The 24825-nt window shown below is 42.2% G+C and overlaps 1 protein-coding gene across 5 annotated transcripts in view; it reads right to left on the bottom strand.

Moving 5' to 3' along the window:
* The window catches only part of DNAAF8 (dynein axonemal assembly factor 8), a 95578-nt gene that overhangs the window by 42376 nt on the left and 28377 nt on the right, over nt 1-24825 (bottom strand). For 4 of the 5 annotated variants that reach the window (XM_027796402.2, XM_055806423.1, XM_055806424.1 and 1 more), the window contains 6 exons: nt 22357-22548; nt 19612-19767; nt 14171-14365; nt 5584-5700; nt 3219-3363; nt 695-1007 (listed from right to left, as the gene is read on the bottom strand). In XM_027796402.2, the coding sequence (XP_027652203.2) occupies nt 695-1007; nt 3219-3363; nt 5584-5700; nt 14171-14365; nt 19612-19767; nt 22357-22548 (1118 nt within the window). The remainder of the gene's footprint in view (nt 1-694; nt 1008-3218; nt 3364-5583; nt 5701-14170; nt 14366-19611; nt 19768-22356; nt 22549-24825) is intronic. The other variant, XM_055806422.1, reaches the window with a different exon arrangement.

The raw sequence follows: 24825 nt of genomic DNA, 5'->3' as shown, positions 1-24825 counted from the left end.
TTCCCTCTGCAGCTGTACCCAGACCCATCTGAGAGCAAGATTCCAGATTCCTGAACCTCACTTGCTCCCAGCACTTTTTGGCACCCTACTGCTATGCCATCAGTTCCTAAACTGCATTTCTCATGCTGATTGCTAGAGTTAAAAATTTGTAAGTCACCCTTCATTTTCACACACTTCTGTCATAATCCTCCAAAGAGCCTTTTCCACCTGAAGTCCCTTACCTCTAATCACTTGGTAAGGGACATAGAACAAAGCTAGACCAGGCTTTCTAGTAAAAGGCCACTTTCTAGTAAAGCAGGCACAGCTGGAGGAGGTCGAAAACCAGTCGGATCAGCTGTATCTGGGACAGAGGGCCCATAAGCAGGTGCTGCAAGTGTATGAATTACTGGCCTAGCTAGCAGGGAACAAGTAAGGGGAAGCAACTGCAAGAGTCCCACACCTGACACCTTGATACATCTATTATGTGCTGCGGAGGAGACAGTCCTGGGAGAGAGGGGCTTTTGCAGACTGTAGTAACTGGTCTGGAAATACAGAAGTAGACAGAGAGCTCCCACCCTGCGCTCTTGTTCACCGAGACCTTTAGCAGAAGACTGATATGTAAAGACAAAGCACGCTAGCTGCGTGCCTGCCTGGCCTCCATGTCACACCTTGCCTGTGGGAACAACCACAGTTCAAAACCATCCAGGGCCATCACCTTTCTGTGTTGCACGGGGAAGCCAGATCCGGGAGAGCAGCCTGCAGTGCTGCATCAGCAGCCCTCCCTCCAAACCAGAGGCACAGCTCCCTGTGCACACGGCTGTCCAGGTGGGGCAGGTAGACGAGAGGCTCTGCTTGGCTCCTGCAGTAGATGGCATTGATGGAACTGCTGTCCGTCACACTAGCCAGCTGCGGGTCAGGTGGCCCAATGAGATTCTGCAGTGTACTACGTGCTTTAGGCCCTCTCACACCTAAAGCCAGCACCGGTGGCACCATGCCAGTCTTTGAAGTATAGGAAGAAGGCAGCTTTTCTGTGAAAGACAAACATATGTGTGACTAAAACATGGAACAACCTGTCCCAAGGTCATTCATTCCACTCAAGTGCTCTTTTCAGATCTGTCATAGCCAGACTTCAACAAAGTGGCCTACTAATTACCTGCCCTGTGGGCGATATGCTGGAAATCAGCTGCATGTTTTTACCTAAAAGTAAATCTGAGATTATTCAAGATCATCTGTTAAAGAAAGGGGGGTTGGCCGCCTCATATTTGCTGTGGAAAGGAGTGTGCACAGGGTTAGTTACTACAGAGCAGCTGGTACACTACAAGTCAGCACTTCAACACCTCCTGCAGTATGTTGTTCATGTCCACGAGGAAGGCTGGGGGGATTGAAGGGGACACAGGACAAGAACATGGGCCTGAAGAGAGGGATGTTTTCTGTCAGTTTCATCAGATACGGGAAAACTAGGAAGGAGACCACAAACTGGAAATCTGTGGATTTTTTTTCTATATTATTTCCTTATGCATCAAATACAGATTTTGTACTATTTTGTAAGATAACATATCTAGGCAAATATTGGATTAGCCATCTTCATTTCCCTACCAGGACTTGACCTGTGGCTTCCCTTATTTCCTGCAACAAACCTTCCCTGTTCCCATCAAACCTTCCTCCATGTCTACTGTCAGCATAGTTGGGGTCCAGTAAGTAACCCCAGAAAAAGAGCAAATTTGGCTCCTCTGCAGTTCTTACTGAAGAAGCTAGAAAAAGAAGCAAGGTGTGTAATTTTCTTCCCTGAGGTTTAAAAACATAATCAATCGTATCATTTGTTGCATAAGGATCAGAAGCCAGAACATAAGTCTCTGGAGCAGGTAGATAATGGAGAAACTGGCTGTAAATATTTAAAATAATCATTTTAAAGTTTTCAAGCTAAGGGTAAAAATCTAATTTACAAACCCACAGAGCGGTTCTCAGCTCAAATGAATTGTTTCTTCATACGAAATGTTCCCAAATAATGGTGCATGGTACAGAGCACTGAGGCAGATCTGCTGCTTGTCAACTCCTAATGACTGGTGATTTTATGGTTTTCTTATTCATTTCTGGAGTCCTTCTTCATTTCTCCAGCTATCAGTGTGAATGTATTGCACAGCACTGAGACAACTGCAATTGCAATCCCATTTCTAAGGCAGTCTGCTCCTGTTGTCAAATGTAAAAAGGGGGCAAGGAGAATGGAGAGTTTTTCTCCGCTTAAGCTGGTCTTCACTCACCTTCTGCCTGAGGAAACAGAAACCCATTTCTTTCACTCTCAGCCTGCCTATACTTTTCCCAAGAGAAATGGATTGCCTGTATTTGGGATGATCTTAAAGGTCTTTTCCAACTAAAATGATTCTATACAAACCTTGCAGGAGAACTTCTTGGCTCAAAAGAAAGTACAAGCCATACTGTATTGCAGAGGCGATCTCTATACTTTGCAGCTAATGTAATGTTGGTTGCTCTGGAGTTTTATTGCATTGGCAACTACTAATATTCCACACATGCTTTAAGACAGGTTTCATTATTTCACAAATGGAAAAAGTATAAACACTTGAGTGGTATGTGCCAGTATTTGAAAACATTGGTGTCTAAGAGTAAAGACACAGTGATTTGAGTTCAGAGACCCGTATCATTTGTTTACCTTATCTTGTTGGTCTCCCATCTCAGACCATCTTCTATTGGCAAATGTGACATTTTGGCGATAGCTTATCAGCCAATACAACTACAAGATGGCTAAAGCAGTAGTTTTGCCCATGCTTCTGAAGTCCCATAGGCAATGGGATGGGGGAAAATGTGGAAGGGGGAGGCTGATTTTCTGTAGCTAAAACCTTCAGGAAAATCAGTGGAAACTAATTTAGTACATTTGACTCACAGAAGTGTAATCCTAGAGCTTAGGGCACTGCAATCTGGGAAAGATCACTGCAAAGGACCACCAACTAAAGTGGTTTCAGACACGAAAATGTGCCAAGGATTAAAAATTCAACTCATGGATATTCAACACTGGGAACAGAAGGAAAGAAACAGCCAAAGATATTTTTTTTAATCATTTCTTTTAGGAAATATACAGGAACTGATAAATCAACACTCATGCCAATCTGGTACTCTCCCCCACACCCACAACACCACATCCTTCTTCACCTTATACATTTACAGGTTTTTGCCTTCACATCAGTATCATCACATGAAGAAGTCTCTGAAGGAAAACTAGACCTCACCTGAGCTAGAGAACAGCACATCCTGCTGAGGATAGAGCAGGCGGAGTCCACAGATATCCAGACCAGAACCAAGTACCAGCTGCAACATATGATGGGTAGCTAGGGGACTTTGGAAGAGAGTTTCGAACAGCAGTACCATGGCAACCTGAACAGCAAGAGCACATTGGAGAAATGAGTCAAATGTTTCCAAGCCCTCAATGACCACACAGCTGTATCTCTTCAACTTTAGTTCCCATGCCTTATCTACATTGTAAGAACTACAAAAAGGCTTCATTTTATTTTATGTTTATATGCAGTTTAGCACAGTAGGCTCTTGGCTTCAGGTTGAATCATAACTATCCACGATAATTGTGATCAAATCTATTTCTGCTGATACAGTCGTGTCTTTTGTCAAATAAACCTACTAGTAAAAAAAATGCAAATTCTCTGGGGCAGAGACTGAAGTGTATCACTCCTGCTGTTTAACTTCATGAACTACAGAAAGATGGTTAAATAATAATAGACCAACTGGTTGTTTCTTTATACCTACCAAAAGTGCCAAAATCAACATAAAAAAAAAAATGCCAAAAGGCAGGCATCACTGGTACTGTCCCAGATTTACATTTTGAAATCATATTTACCAGGCTAATCCAAATAGCATGTCCTGGTATGTAGGAAGACATACACCAACACACACTGAATTTCTATACCCAAAAGGGAAGCAAATTATTGTAACTTTCCTATCAGAAGAAACATATTGTTCCAAAAAACAAGTGCTTTATGACAGGAAGTTGTGTGGTGCTGTGGGTAATAAATTGTCTAGCTGTAGATTAGAAAAGCATGATTGTACTGTCCTCAAATTTGTGCATGGTTCACCTGGGTATAAAGCAACAAAACACTATTCCCAGCAGCAAGCTTTATGGCTGCAGTGAACAGCAAAAGAATTCATCACTATTGGACACTTTAAATGAAATGCTACTCCACCATAAACACATTATGAGGCTTATACCATCACGATAAATGAAGATATAAATTTACTCGAATCATAAGAAAGTGGTCTAATTAGGAATAAAAGCTCTATTTCTTTCTATTTGTCTAGCTCAGGCTCTCCTGATATTAACCCAATATTCACAGCAACCGGTAAGGAAGTGTTTTTCTGTAGCTGCTATGAGAGTCCCTGGGGCTTGGCTGTCGGGCTCAGGGCCAACTTTGATAATACAGCTGTCCAGCATCGAGAAACCTCAGTAACTGCTTATCTCCCCTTTGCTTAGGAGCCAGGCACTTGGCTTTGGTCTCCGCCTGAGCTTTGAGGAAGGTATGCCCAGTCTCACACGTCACCAATCCTGGCCATTATTCTAACCCACTGACTTTCTGGCTTGGCCTTGTCACTGACCTGCTCTGCTCTTCCTGCTTGGGAATTGTGGGGCTGAACCCTGCCCGTGAGGTCACTGGCCCTGCCTGCCTCGCTGTTAGTCTCAGCTCCCAGCTTGCCTTCCCTTACAGAGCATCCTGCCCATGTTGTCAGAGGTCTGTATGGAGCTGCCGACAGTGTTCCTGAGGCGAGGAGCTACAATGAAGACATGAGGCATTTTCCAACTCCGTCAAGTGCCAGGTGTCTTCAGCTCCTAATTGTGGACTTCAAGCAACTTCCAGGCGCAAGCCTGATACACTCACAGCAACTGGTCAGCCTTGCTGCGTGTTCAGGAAGAACTTTGCATACCTGCATCGCCCTGAATCAATGCTAATGGGAAAGTGAACTCTGTCAGATCAAACATGCCATGCTTTGTGTTGCACAAGAGCTAAGAAAAGTGTTACCATAGTCAACAAGTTATCGTGAATGGATGGAGGTCCAGTACCTTTTGGTGTGCACTCCTAAACAGAGGTAAATATGAGCTAATTTATGTTACCTTAACCTCTTCTTAAGGTAAACTAAGCAGAATTACTTCCTACTGTTGTTCACACAACACATACACAGTTACTGTAGGTCAGGGAGATAGTACCAGAAGCTTCGGAAAATTTTTAATGTTTCTGAGCACAAGTTTTAAAAAAAGTTGTGTTGTATATTGGCTTGCAGTCAAGTGGTTTTAGGTTCTCAAAATTTTGTCTACTGTTACTGATTTGCACCTGGTTAGTAGCAATTTCTTCAACCTGCACATTTCATAGTTTAATCTTCTGTGGCTCAGAGCAATCAGCACATCAATACTGATGACACAAAATACTCAGCTGATATATTTAGGTCTGAGTGAGAAATACCTCAAGAGGTATTTGTACCAAACCTTGAGATTGAAATATTCCAGGTCACTTATCGTCTCTCAACTTCCCACATGATTCCACAAGTCTGAAAGCAGTGGTTTGGGTGTTTGGTTGTTTGTTTTTTTCTTTTTACCTCAGTGTCTGTATCTCTGCAAGCCTCAACGTCATTGCTGTTAGGGAAATATTTTTCATCGGTTTCAACCGTCTGCCAGTAAAATCCATTTGGCACCGCAAACACCTTCTTCACTGCCTGAAATGCACGAAGGACATCTCTCACCTGTGTGTTATCTTGATCCCTCAGAATAAAGGGCTAGGAAAAAAATTGTACTTTATGGCTAGAGCAAACATAAGGATGCACATTAATGGATTAAACTCATTAGTCCAATGTTCTCAGTCTATCATTTGCTTTCTTACAACCACACCACTAGCTCCAATTAAGTGATACCCCAAGATATCTGCAACTGCTTCCTGAGAGACTGAACATTCCCAGGGTCCAACCCAGTGACCCTCCAACATGCAGAATACCCACTGACACGAACAGGAGTTGCATGCAAAAGGCACCACAGGATCAGGCTGAGCAGCTCGAGACCTTGATTCTCCACGATGTGCTGAGCATCCAGCAGAAAAGTGCTTTGTTAAAGGAATGTTCTAATTAACTAATCAAATGGAAGGGGAGGGAAGGAACTGCATGAACTTCCACATGCCTGTAACCAAAACAGGACATTTCTCCTGTGCTCATGTCACCACAAGTGACGCATATCTGTAAGTCTTATTGTTCCACATACTCACAGACAGGCAAAGACTCTGGCATCTAGGTCACAGCTTTACAGAAGTGTAGTGTTTCCCAGTCTCAGCACCTTATTTTGTTTCTCATACATTTTCTGGGCAGCCAAGCAAGCAACTTGTACAAGTGCAAGTTTAAGAATGTGTCACTCATGAGAATTTTCTGTGACTGCATGCTCAGTAAGCAAGACCATAGCCGGGGAACAAATGCAGCTTTTGAAAGTCACGTTTGTCAAGTTCAAGTTTGGGAAGAAGTGATGTTCATAGCTATGCCAATATTGAACATTCCAGAAATATGGATATATTTAGGCAGAGTTCAGAGGGCAGGATTCATTCCAAGATTGAGAAAAAAAAAAAACCCTGTCACTTTTAAGACATAGGTTCACATGGTGTATCTCAGAGTAGCTTCACTATTTTTAAAGACTACTTTGATTTACAGCAGTTGTTAATCTGTCCTCATCTCATGCGGACACCCTTTTCAAAAACGAAAAAAATGAATTAAATTTCATCAGGGGTTTTATTATGGATAAAAAATGGACTAACACTGCATGAAGAAGCATCAATTCTGGATTACGAGGTACATATAATGCTGTTTAATCATGTAATCACCTAAGAGATTTTTTTTTTTGCACTGCTTGGCAAATGACAGGCACTTCATATCATTCTACAAACACTGAAAAACAAAACTAGAAAATGAAATTAATTTGAATAATATTAAAACCCCTTTGACATCTGCCTTTCTGCTTCAGTAACCTTGTGTGTTTTCTCCTTCCTCTACTTCCTGTGCTTCATGAGATACTTGCCTAAAACCAGAACTGGAGATTTCGCTTTTCAACTGGTTTCAGTCAACACAACTACTCAAAACTGAAACCTTTGACATATCTCAATGGATTTGTCCATTTTGCCCTGAAGTTCATAAATCACCAGCCTCCACTTGTAATATTACACTTGGTTGTTGTGAAAAGCAAGAAATCATTGATTTAAGGAAACAGAAGATAATCTCTGTTTCCAATATTTGATGCCAGCTCCTGCATGCAACACAGGCACAATGCAGTGAGCAAAGCCAAGCCCAATAAAATGTGAATGCAGCAAGACCTCAGTCTTCTCTTTATTCCAGTTCTTCCTTGAACAAACCTCAGGGTCTATGAACTTTCAAGAAGAAGGAAAAGAGACAGGACAAATGTGGTCAAACCAACTCCAGCCTACATTTCCGTAGAAACCTTCATTATAATCATCCAGCCTCAGTTCGGACACAGGGGCTGTGCGCTGGGAAATCCAGGGTAAAAAGCTGACCTTTAGGAAGTATCATAGTGTAAATTGTGGACCAGCTGTGATCCCAGGCACACTGCCTGCCAGAGCAGGGATCTGTCCACACCTGGGAATCAAGGCCTGTGGAAAATAGTTACTGTGATCTGTCAGAATCTGTTTTCTAGCAGCCAATCTGAATGTGATTTCACAAAGCAAGAGAAAATGAAGCTTGAGAAGTCTCAGTTCTCCTAGAAAATCCTTTTCCTCATGAGTAAGAAAATAGACATCAATGGTTGCAATACAACACACCCTGCTTTGTTCAGTCTAGCTAAAGTGTGCCAGTGGAGAACTGCAATGCACAGGGAAAATAGGAAGAAAGCAACCCTCTCCATGGATGTAGAAGAGAACTGAATAGTCAGTTACAATATTGAGATGACTCCTATCTGACATATAATGCGGAGTGACCCTCCTCAGGCAGTTGCAGAACCCCACTCTTACTGACATAATTTTGGTGATTTTGACACTATGTATCTTTATGATACCTTAGTGCTACTTTTAATGTCCCACAATGAGAGAGAGGGTAGGTGTGAGAACTGTGCTGGCTTCACTTCAGGGCTGGTTCCTCTCCTACGCCTCCAACATTACAGTAGCCGTAAAGCTTCTGTGCAAACACAGCAGTTCACAAAGCCTCTCCCAGGCTAGCTGATACATCATCTCTGGATGCTGACCCATCTCTTGGCAGAGAGGAGACTCCCTCCCCATGCACTGTGCAGAATGGTGAAGAGGCAGTAAAGCCTTTGATACTTACCTGAAAACACCTCTTCCGCAAGCTCTGCGGACTCAGAGCACTGTAATAATCGCACGTCTCATGGTAAAGGCATTATACCAGGGAGGAAAGGTACCCTACAGTCAGCCAACGGCAGCTACAGCAGCCCCAGCGACACTGTGACAGGCTTCAAAACCCAGAATTGTTTAACCATAACCATTTCCACGACTGTCTCCCCCACACCCTGCTGTAAGCAGGGTTTCTTACAGCACTGATAGCCTCTCTATCCATATTGCCATGACCAGAAAGAGCAGGAAAGGAGGGCAGGTCCATAACCTCCCATTTATAGTTATTCTTTTTTTTGTCAGTTATCCTTTTTCTTACTTGTTTTAGCAGACAAATTCTGATTTCTGCTACCTTAAAACACTGGAAAGACCAATTTGTACCATAGCTAGGATTGAACATGCACCATTTTTTCAAAAAGTGTGAAAAAACCCCAGAGCTACTGCTTTGCTTCAGACAATATTACCAAGATGACGCCAGACAATTATGGGAAGGAAATACACAGCAGAACAAAAATGTGTTGTAAAATACCGAGCAGAAACAAGAATAAGCACATTTTAGAGAAGACTGGAGCTGCGTGCAGCAAAATCATGAATATTTAACTGTCATACAAAAATATGACCAAATCCAGTATCTCTTATTCTTGCTTACAGTGTATTCTCTTCTCATTTCCAACAACAAAGAAATAGCTTTTGCTGTCAGATGATCTAAGAGAGTCTTTTAAGTTGCAACGAGTCTTCTAAGACTGCTTCCCAGGCACAGCAGGAAAACAGAAACTACAGGAAGAATTTCTATGTACTCCACAATCTCATCTCCTCACATGTGAGGCACTTTCCAATCTAAAGATCTGCTCAGTCATTATCACTATGAGACAACACCCAAATCCCTTAAAGATGCTGCACCCTCCACTACCTCCAGAGACAGATTATAAATTCTGTATCTGTATAACCTCTCCCTTTCAACTCTGTTGACCACAGCAGCAGCAGCAGAGGAAGCATTATTCTCACTCCAGCAAAGGCCTCAACCCTAACACACAGGCAGGGGCCACGTCTGACATGATTCACTGAGAGCCATGCCCCTGCACCGGGCAGCATTATTCTCAAACTCTCCCTGCTGTCATGACTCTCGATGCATTAGCGTAGTTTTCCTTGCAGAATCCAGATTAACACAAATTTGAACTTCCTGCACATCTTCCCTTCCCATTGTGCATGCTCACTTCAGATGGCTACAGAATTTAGTATAGGAAATATGGAAGCACAGTAGGAAGATCCCAGGCAGCAAGAAGGCTGGGGATAGAGAGGGCTCATTAAGAGCTTTCCCACTGAAGATGTGCAATTCTGGTGACTGTATTTCAGACAGTTTGAAGATGCATCTCACTTTCCCTTTCCCCTCTTCTGGACAGGGAAAGGGTTATTTTAAAACACAGAAAAGAAAGGATAAGACAGTGACTTCCACCCTTTCTGCCCATCATGCACAATAATAATGTCTACACACATTTGCTTGATAGTTCTTCTAAGGTGCTCTTTTCTGGAATGGTCACAATTTAAATGCGACCTATCAAATTTTAGGAAGAATGAAAAACTATAATAGTTTATTCCTCCCCAAACTATGCCTTCATCTTTGCACCAACTCTGGTAGACATCATTGTAGTCCTTTCTCCTTTTAAAGGTCAGTATTTTTTAGTTACAAATACCACTGACAGCCTGGCCTCACCAAGATCAATGACAAACTCCAGTGGGACTCAGCTAGGGCCAGGATGTCACCTTATCCCTTCTGACTCATGAAGATAGAGCCATGCAGCTATCCTGTGCTTGCAGCTATGGATTAATTTCTATAAATACATATAGATGAGGCCCCAGGACAAATCTCAACCACAGGTAAGTCACATCCATGTGGAATCATCAGTCAGATGACACGCTCTCGCCAAACTGCTGATACAACTTTATCGGGCTGCACAGCAAACTCAAGGTGCCAGACACATGAGACCTGTCTTTTAGCCCCAACTCAGAGAAATATAAGCCACGAGCAAGATTTGGAAAGCAAAGGACTGGATGAATCTGTCCGTTTGAACCTCCTGTTTTACAGCTTTAGCCTGGATTTCAAACCATCAAGCTGCTGGACGTAGAGGCTGGCACCTGCCATGCTGCAAGTCTCATCCTGCTGGGTCTGGTTTGGGAAAGCAGATGCGGAGGTGCTGTTCTGGGTGTTTTATCCCTCCCTAATGCCCATTTCAGCCACACAACAATGAAGTCTTTCAAGCTTTGGCATCAGGCTCTGCAAAAAGCTTTGGAGGAGGAAAGCACAGCCCTAAGCCATACACTCAATCTGAGAGCTTACAGCAACATGTGGAGCAGGTCTAACAGCTGGCCAAATTGTGTTGCACTCCAGGTAGCTCAGCACTCTCCACCCACAAAACATTACATGGGCTAGCTTAGGTACAGCTTAAAGTGCTAGTTTGCTTCTTCTCATGCAGCACGAAAGGAGAAAGAAAGAATACATGGGGCAATAACCCAAAATCAAACCAGCATAATTGCCAACACCATGAGGCACTGAACTGCCAGTTACTACAGTCTGAGATATGTGAAAAGCAATGCCCACACAGCCAAGGGCCTGAAAAGACCTTGGGTGAAAAGCTCATGTGGTAGTAACCAGCAGTTCTCTAAGTAAGCCTCTCATCAGCATTGAAGTTAAAAGAAGTTACAGTAAAAGACAGTGGAAGATGCTGAAGCCACTCAGCAGGGCTAAGGCCATGATGCTTGCCAATGAAATGACATCACTGCATTCAAACTCTAAAGCTCAAAGTCTTCTTGTTGAGCCCATACTAAAACACAGATTCATAGATCTGAAAGATTCTCTGGAAATGCCTCTTGCTCCCTCTTCAGAGACTACACAGAGTTAGGGGAATCACAGATCTAAATTAGGTGCCTTAAGTGTACAAAGCAACAAGTGATGCATCTGGGTCTGCTTTTCCACAGCACGAAACAGTGATTTCTAATTTCATCAGCAATGCATAGCTCTTCTGCTATAGGATTATTTCAGCCTTTGAAAAAAGGTTAGCAACTTCCAAAAGTTGTGTGTATGTGTGTACACGTAAAGAGCTCCTCTAGTAGCACAGCCGCCGTCAACTCTCTAGCAGGGAAATCCCAAAAGTCTGAAACACCACATGAAAGAACTGCTGTACTTTCTGTGAGTCCACTCCCATACCTCAAACTTCCTGTTAGTTCAGTCTGTGCTGTTTGAAGTTTTTGGCAGCATTGAGTTATGACATTGTGACAAATATAGCTCCCTGGACCCAGTTCTACAATTCTTATCTATGCTTAGCCAAAACTGTGTTAAAAAAAAATTAAAATGCAGCTTTGCTTAAGTGAAAAGTGAGGAGGGAACTTTGCAGACTTGCCCTTAATGAGTACTATCATGTCAAAAAAGAAAATACAATCCTTGTGCTGGAAGTTAGCAGGGAAACTACCTAAAAAAGCAGCAAGTAGTGAACTGATAACCAAGAGGTGCAACAAAATAAATTTTCTGGAACTAAAAGAAAAAAATAATCTCATTTGCCTTGACTTAGAAGTGGAGGTTCCTCTTCTTCCTTGAAACCTCACTGCCACAACCGCCCATCCAATACTACTATGCCCTGACACCTCTGTCACGGCAGGCACCTGTATAGGTTGGAGTTCAAGGAGATGCTCTGAAGGTGACCAGAAAGATGGTGCGTGTTAGGGGCTGCACCCTTTGGGCAGATGGCCCAGTGCCTGAGAGAGCCAGCAAAATCCAGTCTGCCTTACTGAAGCAAACAGGCAGAGGAAAAGCACCACCAGCACTGGCTACATGAACTGCCTGCATCCCTAAGATTAATGTTTGCATCTCAAGGCTTAACAGGACAAAGTACTTTTATTTTATGCTAAAATGAAGAAATCTTTTTGCTGACAAGGGACATTGCAGTTAATAACTTCCATGGGGATTATGTCACTCCTAACATAACCTGGGGTTTTAATGACTACATTGTGAGTTTACTCTTTGTATCAGAAACGAATTACTGCAAGTTAATAGACTGTATGCATAGCATTAATAAGAAAGCCTCAAAGAAAAATAGCAAGAGAAAAGCAATCTGTTTGGGGTCTGGGACAGACTGAACAAACGCTAGACCGATTGACTGAAAACAAGACATTGGCTCGTGCACTAACAATGTGCTTAGAGGTTATTACAATTATGGCTAACAATTGCTTGTAAAACCATACACAGAGCTAGTCAGTACACAAGCAGGCAGCAATTTTACCTGATGTGTTCTCTCTCTCCACTCCTACCCATTTGTTTCATCAACCTGACATGATTTTTGTCTCAGACTGTAAGCTACCTGGAGCAAAAAAAAGTATCAGTATTCACCGCATGCTGTTCCAACGTGTAGCAGCAGGCTCTTTGGTCTACTTAGTTTTGTATACACCATCTCAAAATAAACATAAATATATGAAAAGCAAGCATGGATCACTGGCCTTGTACAAAATTTTCAAGCCAACAAAGTTAAAAGAATATGATATTGAATTTTCTATGCAGCATTTCTTCATCGTATTTTAATGACACTTGGGAACATTCTCAGTTGGTACCACTTTGTAAAGCTCCAGGGCACACAACAGGGTTAGCTGCTGCCCGCTGAGAGTCTGGCTCATTGAGCCCTGCTTTGAGAAATCAGCCTTTCTGTTTAACCCCAAGATACATCTATCAAAAAAGCCATGATGCATAGTGGTCTCGGTGTAATTCAGTCCTGGGAACCTGGGTGGCACAGAGCATTTGAATTTAGGAAGAGCTTGTGGCCTTTAAATCGACTTCAGTTTTTTTCTACGGCATCAAGGCAAAGATCCACGCCTAGAAAATGCCTGCTGTCTTGCTGTTCAATTTCTAATGATTTATAATTCCTCTAATAAGAGATTTGCATAAAAGCCCTGATTGTTTTAAATGATGTCTTATTTTATGCCTTAAAAGCATACAGCAGATTTATCTTCTACAAGTGCGTCAGACTGCTTTATAGCACTTGCTTCTACTTGAAAGCTACAGTGACTGCAAATCAACAACATTAAGGCTCCTTTTCCTCCACAGAAGTTGGATAAACCTTTAGGCAAATTGCTAAGCGCACTGCTATGCCCTTCAGCTTTCATGGCACTGATTCTCACAGAGTAATAGTAATCCTCAAATCTGGTTGAAATTGCAGAAAATTCTCATGCTACATTATTTTCAGAACTAAACTTCATTGTCAAGCAGAATTGCAGTCTTTACCATTCCCTGGAATTCTGTCTCCAAGGTTTTTGTTGATTTACAAATATTGGGAAAAGACCATGACTGTCCAAAGGCTGGTGATGTCATTGGAAAGAAGTAGAATGTTCCCTCAAAAGGTATGTAGATCAGGTCATATTATGGGCTTCTTTGAAAACCTGGTCTAAATATTTACACTAAGGTAGGATAGGCTGTTCAAGGCCTAAAAACAATGCTGGATGCCCTCAAGGAATAAACTCCCCCAATAAGTATAATGAATTCTTGCAACATTGAATGTGTGTTATGGAGCACTTGCCAATCTGACAGAAGTGAAAAAGTTAATTATCATTCTACTTATAGACAGTACGAGGTGAATCTTCTTGCAGACATCTCTAGGTAGGCAAATGATTTTAAGCACTTGATTTTAAGAGATGCTATGTTCTTGCAATCTCACACATTTCAGTGGAAATTTATTCATGGCTTAGAAGCATTTGTTTTCCAACTCTGTTTAAACCTTGAGCTAAAGCAAATGAGAACACCTGTTAACATTGGAAGAACAACAACTTTTACTAGATCTGAGAAAAAAAATACCAGAAGTCCAAGTACTTCTGTACAGTACCTGAGGATCAGGATTAACAGCAGTGATGTAACTGAGCAGGACAGAGGGAATTTCAGGAAGAAGTGGATACAGCTGGTTTTGGAAATGATTGGCCAGTTCTGCCCTCCACCAGGTAACATCTGTAAGCCACGTACAGGCTAGAAATGCAGAAACCTTCTGGTAGAAAATGGATGTTCCTTGTAGATCTTCTTTAGCCTGCAAAGAGTCAATGGTTAAAAAGCACTGATGATGGCCTCAGGAACTTTTTTGTTCTGTACCACACACCTTTAGCAGCTTTTTCTCTGTCTGCAACCGTCCCAGCCTCATGCTTTGTGCATCTGCCATACAGCTGCACTTCAGGTTCTCCAAACCAAATCCCTAATGTAACACAGTCAGCCTCCCAAACCATCACACCCTGCACCCCCACAACCTTCCCTCACCCACAGAAACCACAGTCCTCCCACCATCCCAGTATGATCCCACAAATTTCCTATTCCCATGCCCAAAGACAGAACTGAAGGTCCTAACACCACTGGGGGTCCTGACCCAGCAGATGGAACTCAAGAGCAGACACTGTCTGCAACAGTCAGTTAGGCCCATCAGCTGCGTGGAAGGGCTAACCCCTTGGACCTAGGGACATACCTCCACACAGACTTGACTCAAACTGCCCTTAGTGAACGCAGCATTGCCCTTTCAGCAGAGCTCTCGACAAGCTCAGACTGCTCATCTATAAAACTCTACCAGAGGTGATGTCTGGCAAGTTAATAGCAGTCTTCAGTTGGTTGCAAGACACTGGTATAAAACAGCTGGCTGTCCTGGTCTTGGCTGAGAGAGACATAATTTTAGTAGCTGGTGCAGTGCCGTGTTTTGGATTTGGCAAGAACAATGCTGTAGCACACTGGTGTTTTCAGTTGTTACTAAGTCATGTTTATACTAAGTCAAAGACTTTTCAGTTCTTAGGCCTTGCCAGCAAGAAGGCTGGAGAGGCACAACAAATTGGGAGGGGACACAGCCAGGACAGCTGACCCAAACAAGCCAAAGCAATATTCCATACCACAGGACATCACGCTGATATAAACTGGGGGATGTTCGGAGTGATAGCGTTTGTGTTCCCAAGTAATTCTTATGCGTGATGGAGCCCTGCTTTCCTGGAGATGGCTGAGCACCTGCCTGCTGATGGGAAGTAGTGAACAAATTCCTTGTTCGGCTTTGCTTGTGTGTGCAACTTTTGTTTTACCTATGGAACTGTCTTCATCTCAACCCACAAGTTTTCACACTTCATTCTTCTGATTCTCTGCCCGATCCCACCAAGGGGGGAGCGAGCTAGCAGCTGGGTGGTGCTTAGTTGCCGGCTGGAGTTAAACCAAGACACTGGCTTATGACATCTGTCTGCCCAGAAACATTACTCCAAAGCAGATTACATACCACACAAAGAGGGAGACAATGCCATAAACAGGACCATGAAACAGCTCAATACAATGGAACGTTAATTTTTAAAGGCTTTGATAGGGGGATATAAATGAAAATTCTTACTTCAAGATTTTTTAAGATGGAGACTAATATTAATATTGATACATTAATACTGAATACTGCGCTGCTAGATTACAGTTGTCCATCATTTAAGCTCCCCTCTAAGCCCCTCTGTTCTTCCTAGTTGGTTCTTAACCACCAGGCCTTTCAGAGAACAAAATTGGTGACCTCAGTGAGGCCCAATTAGAAATTAACAGAATCAACAATTATGCAAAGCATCTTCTCTACACCAGCTATTACTGCATGCAGAAAGCAGAGCTAAAGCAGGAAATGTCTGAAAAAAAGCCCCAAATCTAATGACATAGATTGCAAGCACTTCTGAGCCACCACAGAACTGTTAAGCGATCGAAGCGTACCGACAAGAGCCACGTTGCTCTGTACAGTGGTAGTGTGCCTAATTGGGAATGCTTAGTAGCTTCTTAGAAAGCATATGCTGTACAAATCTAATTCCCTTCCGACATGCTTATAACTGCAGCTCGTCTATCAGCATGCAAGAATTACAAGAGGTGAGTGTATAAGCATTTGTTCTGACAACAAGTCATGAAACCAAAACCATGCAGGGATGTTCAAATTTGCCTCACTTCTATCAGTTGGAGGACAGAAGTAAAAAAAAACACTAAACCCCAAAGAAACTGACAAAAATGGGAGGAAACATAGCAGAACCACCTGATACAGGAATAGATGCCATCCTAGTTGAGTAAGCCAAAATGTTTATTGGTCTGCTAAGAACAGGAGCTTTTGCCTTGAAAAACCACCCTTGTATCTGTGCTCATAACCATTAAAACTTGGGATGGAGAAATAAAATGTGACAAAAATTAAAAGACACAGATGACAGTGAAGCAGCCAGTAAATAAAAAGTTGATGGCTTAGAGGTCTAGAATATAGCTCAGCTCCAGTTAATAATAAATGGGGTAAAAAAGCCCCACAAACTAAAACAAAAAAAACCCAGCAACAACCCACAGTAACATGAAACTAGCAGGTTGCCTTAATCCAGATCTTGGTGATGAACTGTACCCCATCATTAGAGGTGTGACCCTACAGCAGGCAACAAGGCACAGGATCAAATAACATCAAAGCCAATGAGACTGAAAAACACACTCAGCATGTTCAATCACACCAGGGCTGGCAATTAACAGGGGAGCAAGCTGGCCTTGCTCATACAGATAGACCCTTAGGCTCTTAGACTAGTAATCCCATGTCTGCTGTAAGAATATTCATCTTACCATCTGAAGAAAATCCATGGACAATTGTCATTTTGCTGCTGTTATGAGATACAAGTACAGATACACAGCGAAAGACCGGCATTTCCCTCTTAGCATCAAGCAGGTGCAAATCTGTACCTATTGTGTGGTGCAACCTTCTACATACACATCTTTGGCACTGAGAATGGACTCTGGACTCTACATGTTAAGAACACTAAAATATCCATTTGTCATAATGCTTCTGGTTAACACTTATACTGTTTTGTATGTCTTTTTTATATAATTCAAAAAAATAACTAAGATATCCCTACATTTTTATAGCAAATATATGCAACAAAAATGCCAGGAAACCCAGTCACATTTTGCAGGTAGGCCCTGAGAAGTGGTTCTCTTTGTGCCCACGGGAGAGAACTGGAACAAGAACCATTAAGCACCACAGCAGAATTTTGTTATCTGATTCAACCACTAAAAACCCTATACATTAACACTACAGCGAGAAACTGAAGTGTGAAGAGTAAATTCTACCACATTTCTTTCCAGCTGCAGTTAAAGCTGCTCAAGGGAAAGAATGTGGAGGTATGACTAGTTGCTGTTGTTTTTCTTGTCTCTGCTGTGGCTGGCATTTCTGAAAAACTTCCTATCAGCTTAGATCTCCATTGGAGACAGCAGCAGCTTTCAAACGCCTCAGGAAAGCAAAATTGACAAAAGTCATTGTTACCACAAAGACATAAGGTAGAGCCTCTAATGAGAGGAAACCTCAGTTATACAGTCTTGCTTTGAGGAACACTGTTCAAATGCCTTGTATGTTTCACTGAACATGCTAGCTGAACTCAACAGCAGCATCAGTAACTGTAAATGAGGCATAAGAAGAGCATATACAATTTATACATGGACTGGAAACTCTGTATGGCTTGTTCCACCAACTTCTGATGCAACCCTTTCCAGCTCCAATCAAACGTTCAGAGCAGCCTCTGCCCATGGCGTCAAAAGTTCATACAGTTCCATAACACTGGGTACATACTTGAGGCATACTCAGTGCTCAGTAATTTCGATGCTCTGGCCAATCCCTCAGCTGAAATCAGCAGAGAGCAACAAGGCAAGTGGACAGAAGGCAGGTCAGGCTGTTCTGCCGCTTTCTTTGCTCCATAGAGCAAATATCTTGAATTCAGTCACCTTAGACAGAAATCAACATCAAGCCCTCGTCCGGTCTAGCAGGCTGCTTAGTCTCATTAGCCCTGCTCCTTCTGCCGACAAGTGCTCAAACACTAATGGAAAGGTTGCTTATTGGTTTGAGTTTGGGGGGTTTTGGGTAGTGTTTTAATCATTACAAATGTTGCCAGCATCAATCATTTCCTTGCAGAAGCACTGCAGCCACAGCTGTCATACTCCAGGCTTTATGATACATCATGGGAAATTTAATCTTTCCTGCTCACAGGCAAGCAGCTGCAAGTGAAGAATGTTTGCTGCAGCTGAGTAGAGGAAGCTTAAGAGTGTTTTTAAAATGTGTTTACAACTCCTCTTCCATTTAAACTTCACATGGTGTGTCCAGCAGGTGTGACTCAGATACCTGGGGGACCCCCTAAGGGCCAACCTGCTGTTGGGTCCTGTGGGGTCGGTTCAACAAAAAGGAAGCGTCAAGAATAAGCACATTTATTGTCACATTCCTGTTAACATTACTGGGGTGAAGAGGCAAAAACAAGAGTAGAAAATCCACTATGAACTTGCTAAAGCCACAAGTGTTGCTTTGAGCCACTTGAGGGAAACTCCCCAGCATCAACAGAGCGCAGAACCAGCACCTCAAAGGTAACAGGACAGTTATTCAGGCAGGGGTCCCACAGAAAATTTGGGGTACACAAGGGTCACTGCTCCCCAGAAATACCTGGGTACACTTTCCAGCAAGAGTCAGCTGTACTGCATAGGTAGGATAGGTATTTATAGAAGGCAAGGGTAGCAATAATACCTAAAAACTGTCTCCAAAAATGAAAACAGACCAAGATGCTCAGGGTACCAATGTGTATCATATTAGCTCTGTGAAAAGACAGAGGCAACAAACTAGAGCCCAGAGCTGTCGTTTCATAGCTCTGCTGTTTTCAGGACACAAGTTCTTATCATGCCCTACATTACACTGTGCCACCTACATACGCTAGATTTTCTGCTTGTGTGCTAGACCTTTTAGGTTGGCATTTTACTGCACAACAAAGACTCTGTAGTCTACCAGAGTTGAGGGAATGGAGTCTCAGGTCCTGCCTCCGGGCCCCAACTCCTGGGAGACAAATTGCAAGACAATACTCCCTCTCGTGGGCCACACTCTTCACATGATTAAAATACAAGAGGCAACAACCACAAAGAGATGCCAAAGATGTGTCTCCTCTGAATCCAGTTAAATTTCTGCACTATGGGTTTACAGCCATCAAAAATATAATAACAGCTAATGAGCAGTAGAGATAAAACACTACACCATAGACAGCTGGTTTCTCATCTGCACATAAATTTAAATTCAGCACAACCGAGGACAGCTTGAGTTGGCAATTAACTGTAAGCAGCCTTTCGGTTCCCACAGTACTGGGCTGTTCCCCCATTCTAATTTAGAGCAGCACTTCTGCTGCTTTATCCTGGCTTGCTGAAATCTGAGCTTGAATTCACATATCCAAGCCTGGTCCTTAGTAAAAACTAGTGGTAACTGCCTACGGCTGTTGTGCATGACTAGCAAGTGTAAATGCTGCTACTCACATTTATCTTCTTGATCTTGGTGCTGTCCTGGGCTGAAGACTCATCTGCTGGCATTAGACAGGCATATAGGGCCAAACCATCCTCTCGCCAGGCCTGCTGCAGCCCTACCACCTGAAACGGAGCTTTGGGTCCATCTTTCATTTTCACAGGAGACACCTGTAAATTCATTTGAACATAATTTCATTCTTAGATGGCTGTATTTAGAGACTGAGGATAAGCCCTTATTTTGCTCTGTTGCTTTTGAGTAGAGCTCCATAATGTACAATAATCCAGGGAGCACTCCCGCTTGATTAGTGGATTAGCTGTAGTTTAGCCAGTAGAAAAATCAATAAAGACCAAATTAAATAGGAATAACAAGTAGGTTTTGATAAGCCATAGGATTTATTTTCTCAATGAGGACTTGCAAGCTCTGACTTCTACCAGCTTCACAATGTGAAAGCAAGAACATGCATCTGTTCCTAGTCTAGCAAGAAATAAGAACAGAGTCCCTGTCAATGCTGTACTGTATGTTCTTGTCACAGTGGCACCATGTGCTGCCTTTATTAATGATAACGAGATCAATCCAACCTCAGTTCAAAAACCAATGCTAAGTGATGATGCCATTCTGAGGACCTAGTGCAGGCTTCCTTCATAAGCCTTTGTTTTCCCTATTAGCGATTGCTAATAGCCAAGCCCCCCTCAATCACTATCCAGTGAATACACCTTTTAGTGTATTTAGCCTGAGGTGATTTCTTTATGATGGATTTTTTTTGTGTGCATACATGTGGGAGGCAAACATTCTGTTTTCCAATATATATAACTGATTCAAACCAAGAAGGGTAAAAAGCAACTTCTGCCAAGCCCAAGATGAACACTGGACACCTTTTAGGACAGACCACTCATTGGGTCACAAGGCTGCTCAAAGTCAGGCTGAAACATCATGCACTTTAGCATACAGGATACATGAGAAATTTTATTACAGGCTAGAAAGACAGGAAGGAAAGATACCCAAAACAGACTAGGAAGACAATGTAGTGCTGCAGAGCATCCTGAAACCTGAGCAGCAGGTGAATGAGGGCAGAAGGCTATGGGAAAGTCAGACACAGGCAACCAGCAAAGCCATGAGAAAGGAATAGCAGCCACCTGAGGCAGAGGTGCCTGAATCAGATCACATGCTACGTGAATAGACAGGCAAGTTTGAAATACAGGACTATCATTCCTTCCCAGGGTTCTGGTGAGTATAGAAACCACTAAGTCCCGTTCTCATGGTTTATACCATCACCGTGATCTCTAGATGGATTAACAGCTCTGCTATTTACTGCATGTATAAACCAAAACTGTTTACAGTGAGATAAATGCCTTTAGAAATATGTTCTCAACACAGGGCATGAGTGGGTTTTCAAACTGTTGCGTAGGTCAGCTACACCACTCAAAATAGCACTACCAAGTCCTTGACTGCTTTGAACACTGGTTTCACATGGGAAATTCTTTAGCAGCTCTGCCACTGGGGAATGCTCACATCTGGAAGATCATGCTTCAACTGGTAGAAATCAGCATGTCTCCAATGAAATCAATAAATATATGCTGATTTACACAAGCCAGGAACTCAATGAATCAGTAGAATTACATAGATCATGACCAGATGAGAATGTGATCTAAAAATGCCTAATCCTTTACACTTCTTTTAATTAAAAAAAGAAAAAAAAGCAGCAGACTTTTTCATTACTATCTAACAGCTGTTTGAGAACCTCTGTGAAAAACTGGTGGATTTTACCCCAGTTTCTCTTGGGCACATAGTCCCTCACAACATTTGACCCTACAGTCTCAGTAGAGTGACACTGAGCCCTGGAAGCTGAGGTACCCTTTCAAGCTTGGAGCAAGATGTGGCAAGTCTGAGCTCAGGTTTTTTTAAAAGGGATAACACAAGGGAAGAAAGTTCACGCTGCAGCTGGTCATGAACTAACTAGTTTCTGAATGGAAGATTCAGACTCTGGGACTGTTCAAGTGGCAATTCTCATTAGCACTGAACTAATATTAAAGAATGTCAGCAATGTTTTAATGGAAGTGTGAACATCATTAACAATTAATACTGTTTAAGTGGAGTTTAAGTAATTTAAAAGCCTTGTGCAGGCTGTCCACTCAGGGTGAAATCTACCTTGAGTGCATAGATCGGTATTGGTATGCCAATGTCTTTAATCAGGGAAAAGAATGAGGCCAACATGCAGGGTTGGGAGGAAAAATACACATAGCCTGTTTTCCCTAGAGGAAAAGGCTAATATGGGATGAATGAGAAGAGTGAGGAAAAGGTGGTTTCTTTAGAGGAGAAAAATATGTGAGCCAGAGGACAATTAAGATGAAACAGACACCACTTGTTTACCGCCCTCTTGACTATCAGAAAGGATCTGTTCTTAATTAGAACAAGTGGTAAGAAATAGGCACCTGTGTCCATTCACTTTTTTGCCAAGACCAAAGTATAACACTTAGACAGCCCTCTGTTTCCAGTAGTCACTTTTGACTACGGAGAGTCTGGCTCTATATTTTTTACTTTCTGTGCCCTGTACTTAAACTACAGGCACAATCCAGCTTCCATCGATTTCAGCAAGATTTTTATTTAATGACTTTAAGGTGAATTAGAACACAATTTCCCCTTTGTTCAGCCACTGTTTCGAAGCTGATTTCAAGAATGATTGTATATTCACTGGAGGGCAAAACACAGCCTTAATCATGCAGAACCTTCTTTTGTGCACCATTACTGCACATACTCACCAAAGAGAGAAGCCATGTCACAAAGGCCTGGTAGATGTTGGCTGCTCTCGGCACTGCGTTCAATACCTGCCCACCACAGTGATCTGTAACTACTTGGCCACAACTTGACAGCCAAACGGTCATGAGCAGCACCTCATTTTTCATACTGTGTGGTCTAGGCAATGTGTCAATACCTGGCAAGTAAGAGGCTTCCTGTCAAAAAAAAAAGTATGAAAATGGAAGTCATTTGGATTACTGGAACTGTATTCATCATCATGAATGAATTACATTTACTGCTATCACAGGAGGGGCAATTAATACCTAGCGAACATTTATCAAAGAGGAAGCATGAGCCATAAAAGCTAGGTCATTATATCAGTGACAACTTCTTGAGCATTTCAGTTTTTCTTGAAAAGCTGTCAACTTGGGTCTTCATTTAGTCAAACACTGCTTGGTGAATGGAAGATTACGTGGTCGCAGCTGGACACGATGCGATCAAATTTATTCTGTATTTTTTTAAGATTCAGTGTTTTGGCCAACTCTTAAATTTTTAATCAGTGAAATGCCTTCAAAACAAGTCTGATAGAAGTGTCAAAACTTTCATTATTTTCTGCTTCATCTTATGTATCTCATAGATGATGTTACATTTAAGGCAACTCATCTCTCTTCTCTTCTTCAGTATTGATACTTGGTTATTTAGGATGCAAACTCCCTCTCCTTTAAGAGACCTGTTCTTTAAAAAAACAACCCCAAGCTTGAACCATGGGGTTCTAGTTCATGGGACCTCTCGTTCTTCCAAAGATGTGGTAGCTGTAGCTGTAATTATTAGCTGGCTTGCTATTCCTATCTATATTCAATTTGCTGCTCCCAGCATTTCTTTTGTAAATTAAGAAGCTAGTCCACAAAATCGCAAAGATTCTCCAGTATACATAAGAGTATTGCTCAGTCAACAGTTATGATCCTTAATAAGGACCCTCAGGGCCCTCCCTAAGGCCTCCTGAGTGCGGATATTCTACAGGCATGGATGCACATTCATTTTGCAAATAGCTGGAGCTGTTCATGGGGTTCACTTTTCCAAGCTACTTGTTACAGCATCACCCGAGGGCTATGCTCCCCACTGCAGTCAGCAAAGCACAACATGACTGCACTTCTTGTACACATCAATGCCAACAGACTAAACTGCTAATTAAGGTGAGCAGAATTAATCTGAAATAGCCTACCATAGTATGAAACTAGCAAGCACACCCTCCTGTGAGCTGAGCTGTGGAACACCACAGAAACATGATGGGAGCAGGAAAGTGCTGAGCAGCAGCTAAGCAGTTGTGTTTTCAGTTGCTCCACATAGCCCATAATGAGGATATCTGCCCATGTCTTTACACTGAATTAGCCTTAATTTGATTTACCTGAATTTACTTTGGAAGCAAAGTAAGCTAAATCCAATTAAAGCCAGTTTAATTCTGAATTAAAATGTCCACCAAGGTGTTTAATGACTAATCCGCTTGACTAGTTAATGTAGCTTGACTTTTGTGCCTGTCCTCAAAATAGACAATTCCTTAAAATGGTTTTCAAAAAAAGATACTAATAAAAAGCTACAAGCTGATCTATTGTGTCATCCAGTGTTTTGGTGACAAAACATGCGTCACAGGCACAGCATTGGCTACAAGTACCAGCTAAAAACTGCAATTAATAATAAAGGAAAAACAGTAATGCAAATGTTTCTGATGCTGCAGACTGCACTACTAACGTTATTGTAGTCCTGGGGAGCTAACAGAATTCAACAGGGCTTTGGCCCTACCACTGCAGTTCTCTGATGAAGAGGCCTTAAAAGAAACTCGCAGACTTTCAGGAAAAAATGACCACCTTCTACATCCTGTATTAGAGAAATGATTCTTTCTTCCTCTCTCCACAAGGGTGTGGAGAACAATGATAGGAGGCAATTCAGGAGCTAAAGATTAAAACAGTATCTACTAATGCTTAGCATGACATTTCCAACTATTCCAAATTTGCTTGGCCCAGCAGCAGGGGAGGGCTCAATAGGCTTTCTGACCAAGATCAGCTAAGAATTTTACTTATTAGGGCTCTCTCTGAGAATGAGTGAGGTTTTGATCAATGTCGGTCCTACCCTCTCCTTCCTCTGCCAGCCTCCTTACGCCAACAAGTATCTAGGTGTAGAAGAACTTAACTAACTTCAGATTAAGGCTAATGAACAAAAAAGTAGTTAGTCCTATTTAATTCTGGGCAAGAACTGTTGAAGTAAGATATGTTCAGTGCTTTCTGAGTATGCCTTCCCACAGCATTGCCCAATTTACCCTAGTTTACCTATGAAGAGAGCTTAATTTGCCTATATGTTACACTAGCTTTTATTAGTGACAGTATTAGATTATAAAAAGACTAAAATTGCTCAGATGCTGGGCTATTTTTGGTTGCTCTGGCTAGATTTGTGCTGTCAATCACAGACAGGCTTGCAGCTGATTGTAGTCAAGTGCCAAC

This window comes from Falco peregrinus, chromosome 5 (genome assembly GCF_023634155.1).
Source record: "Falco peregrinus isolate bFalPer1 chromosome 5, bFalPer1.pri, whole genome shotgun sequence".
Lineage (NCBI taxonomy): Eukaryota > Metazoa > Chordata > Aves > Falconiformes > Falconidae > Falco > Falco peregrinus.
The sequence above is the reverse complement of the archived record's forward strand: the minus strand, read 5'-3'. Positions and strand labels throughout refer to the sequence as shown.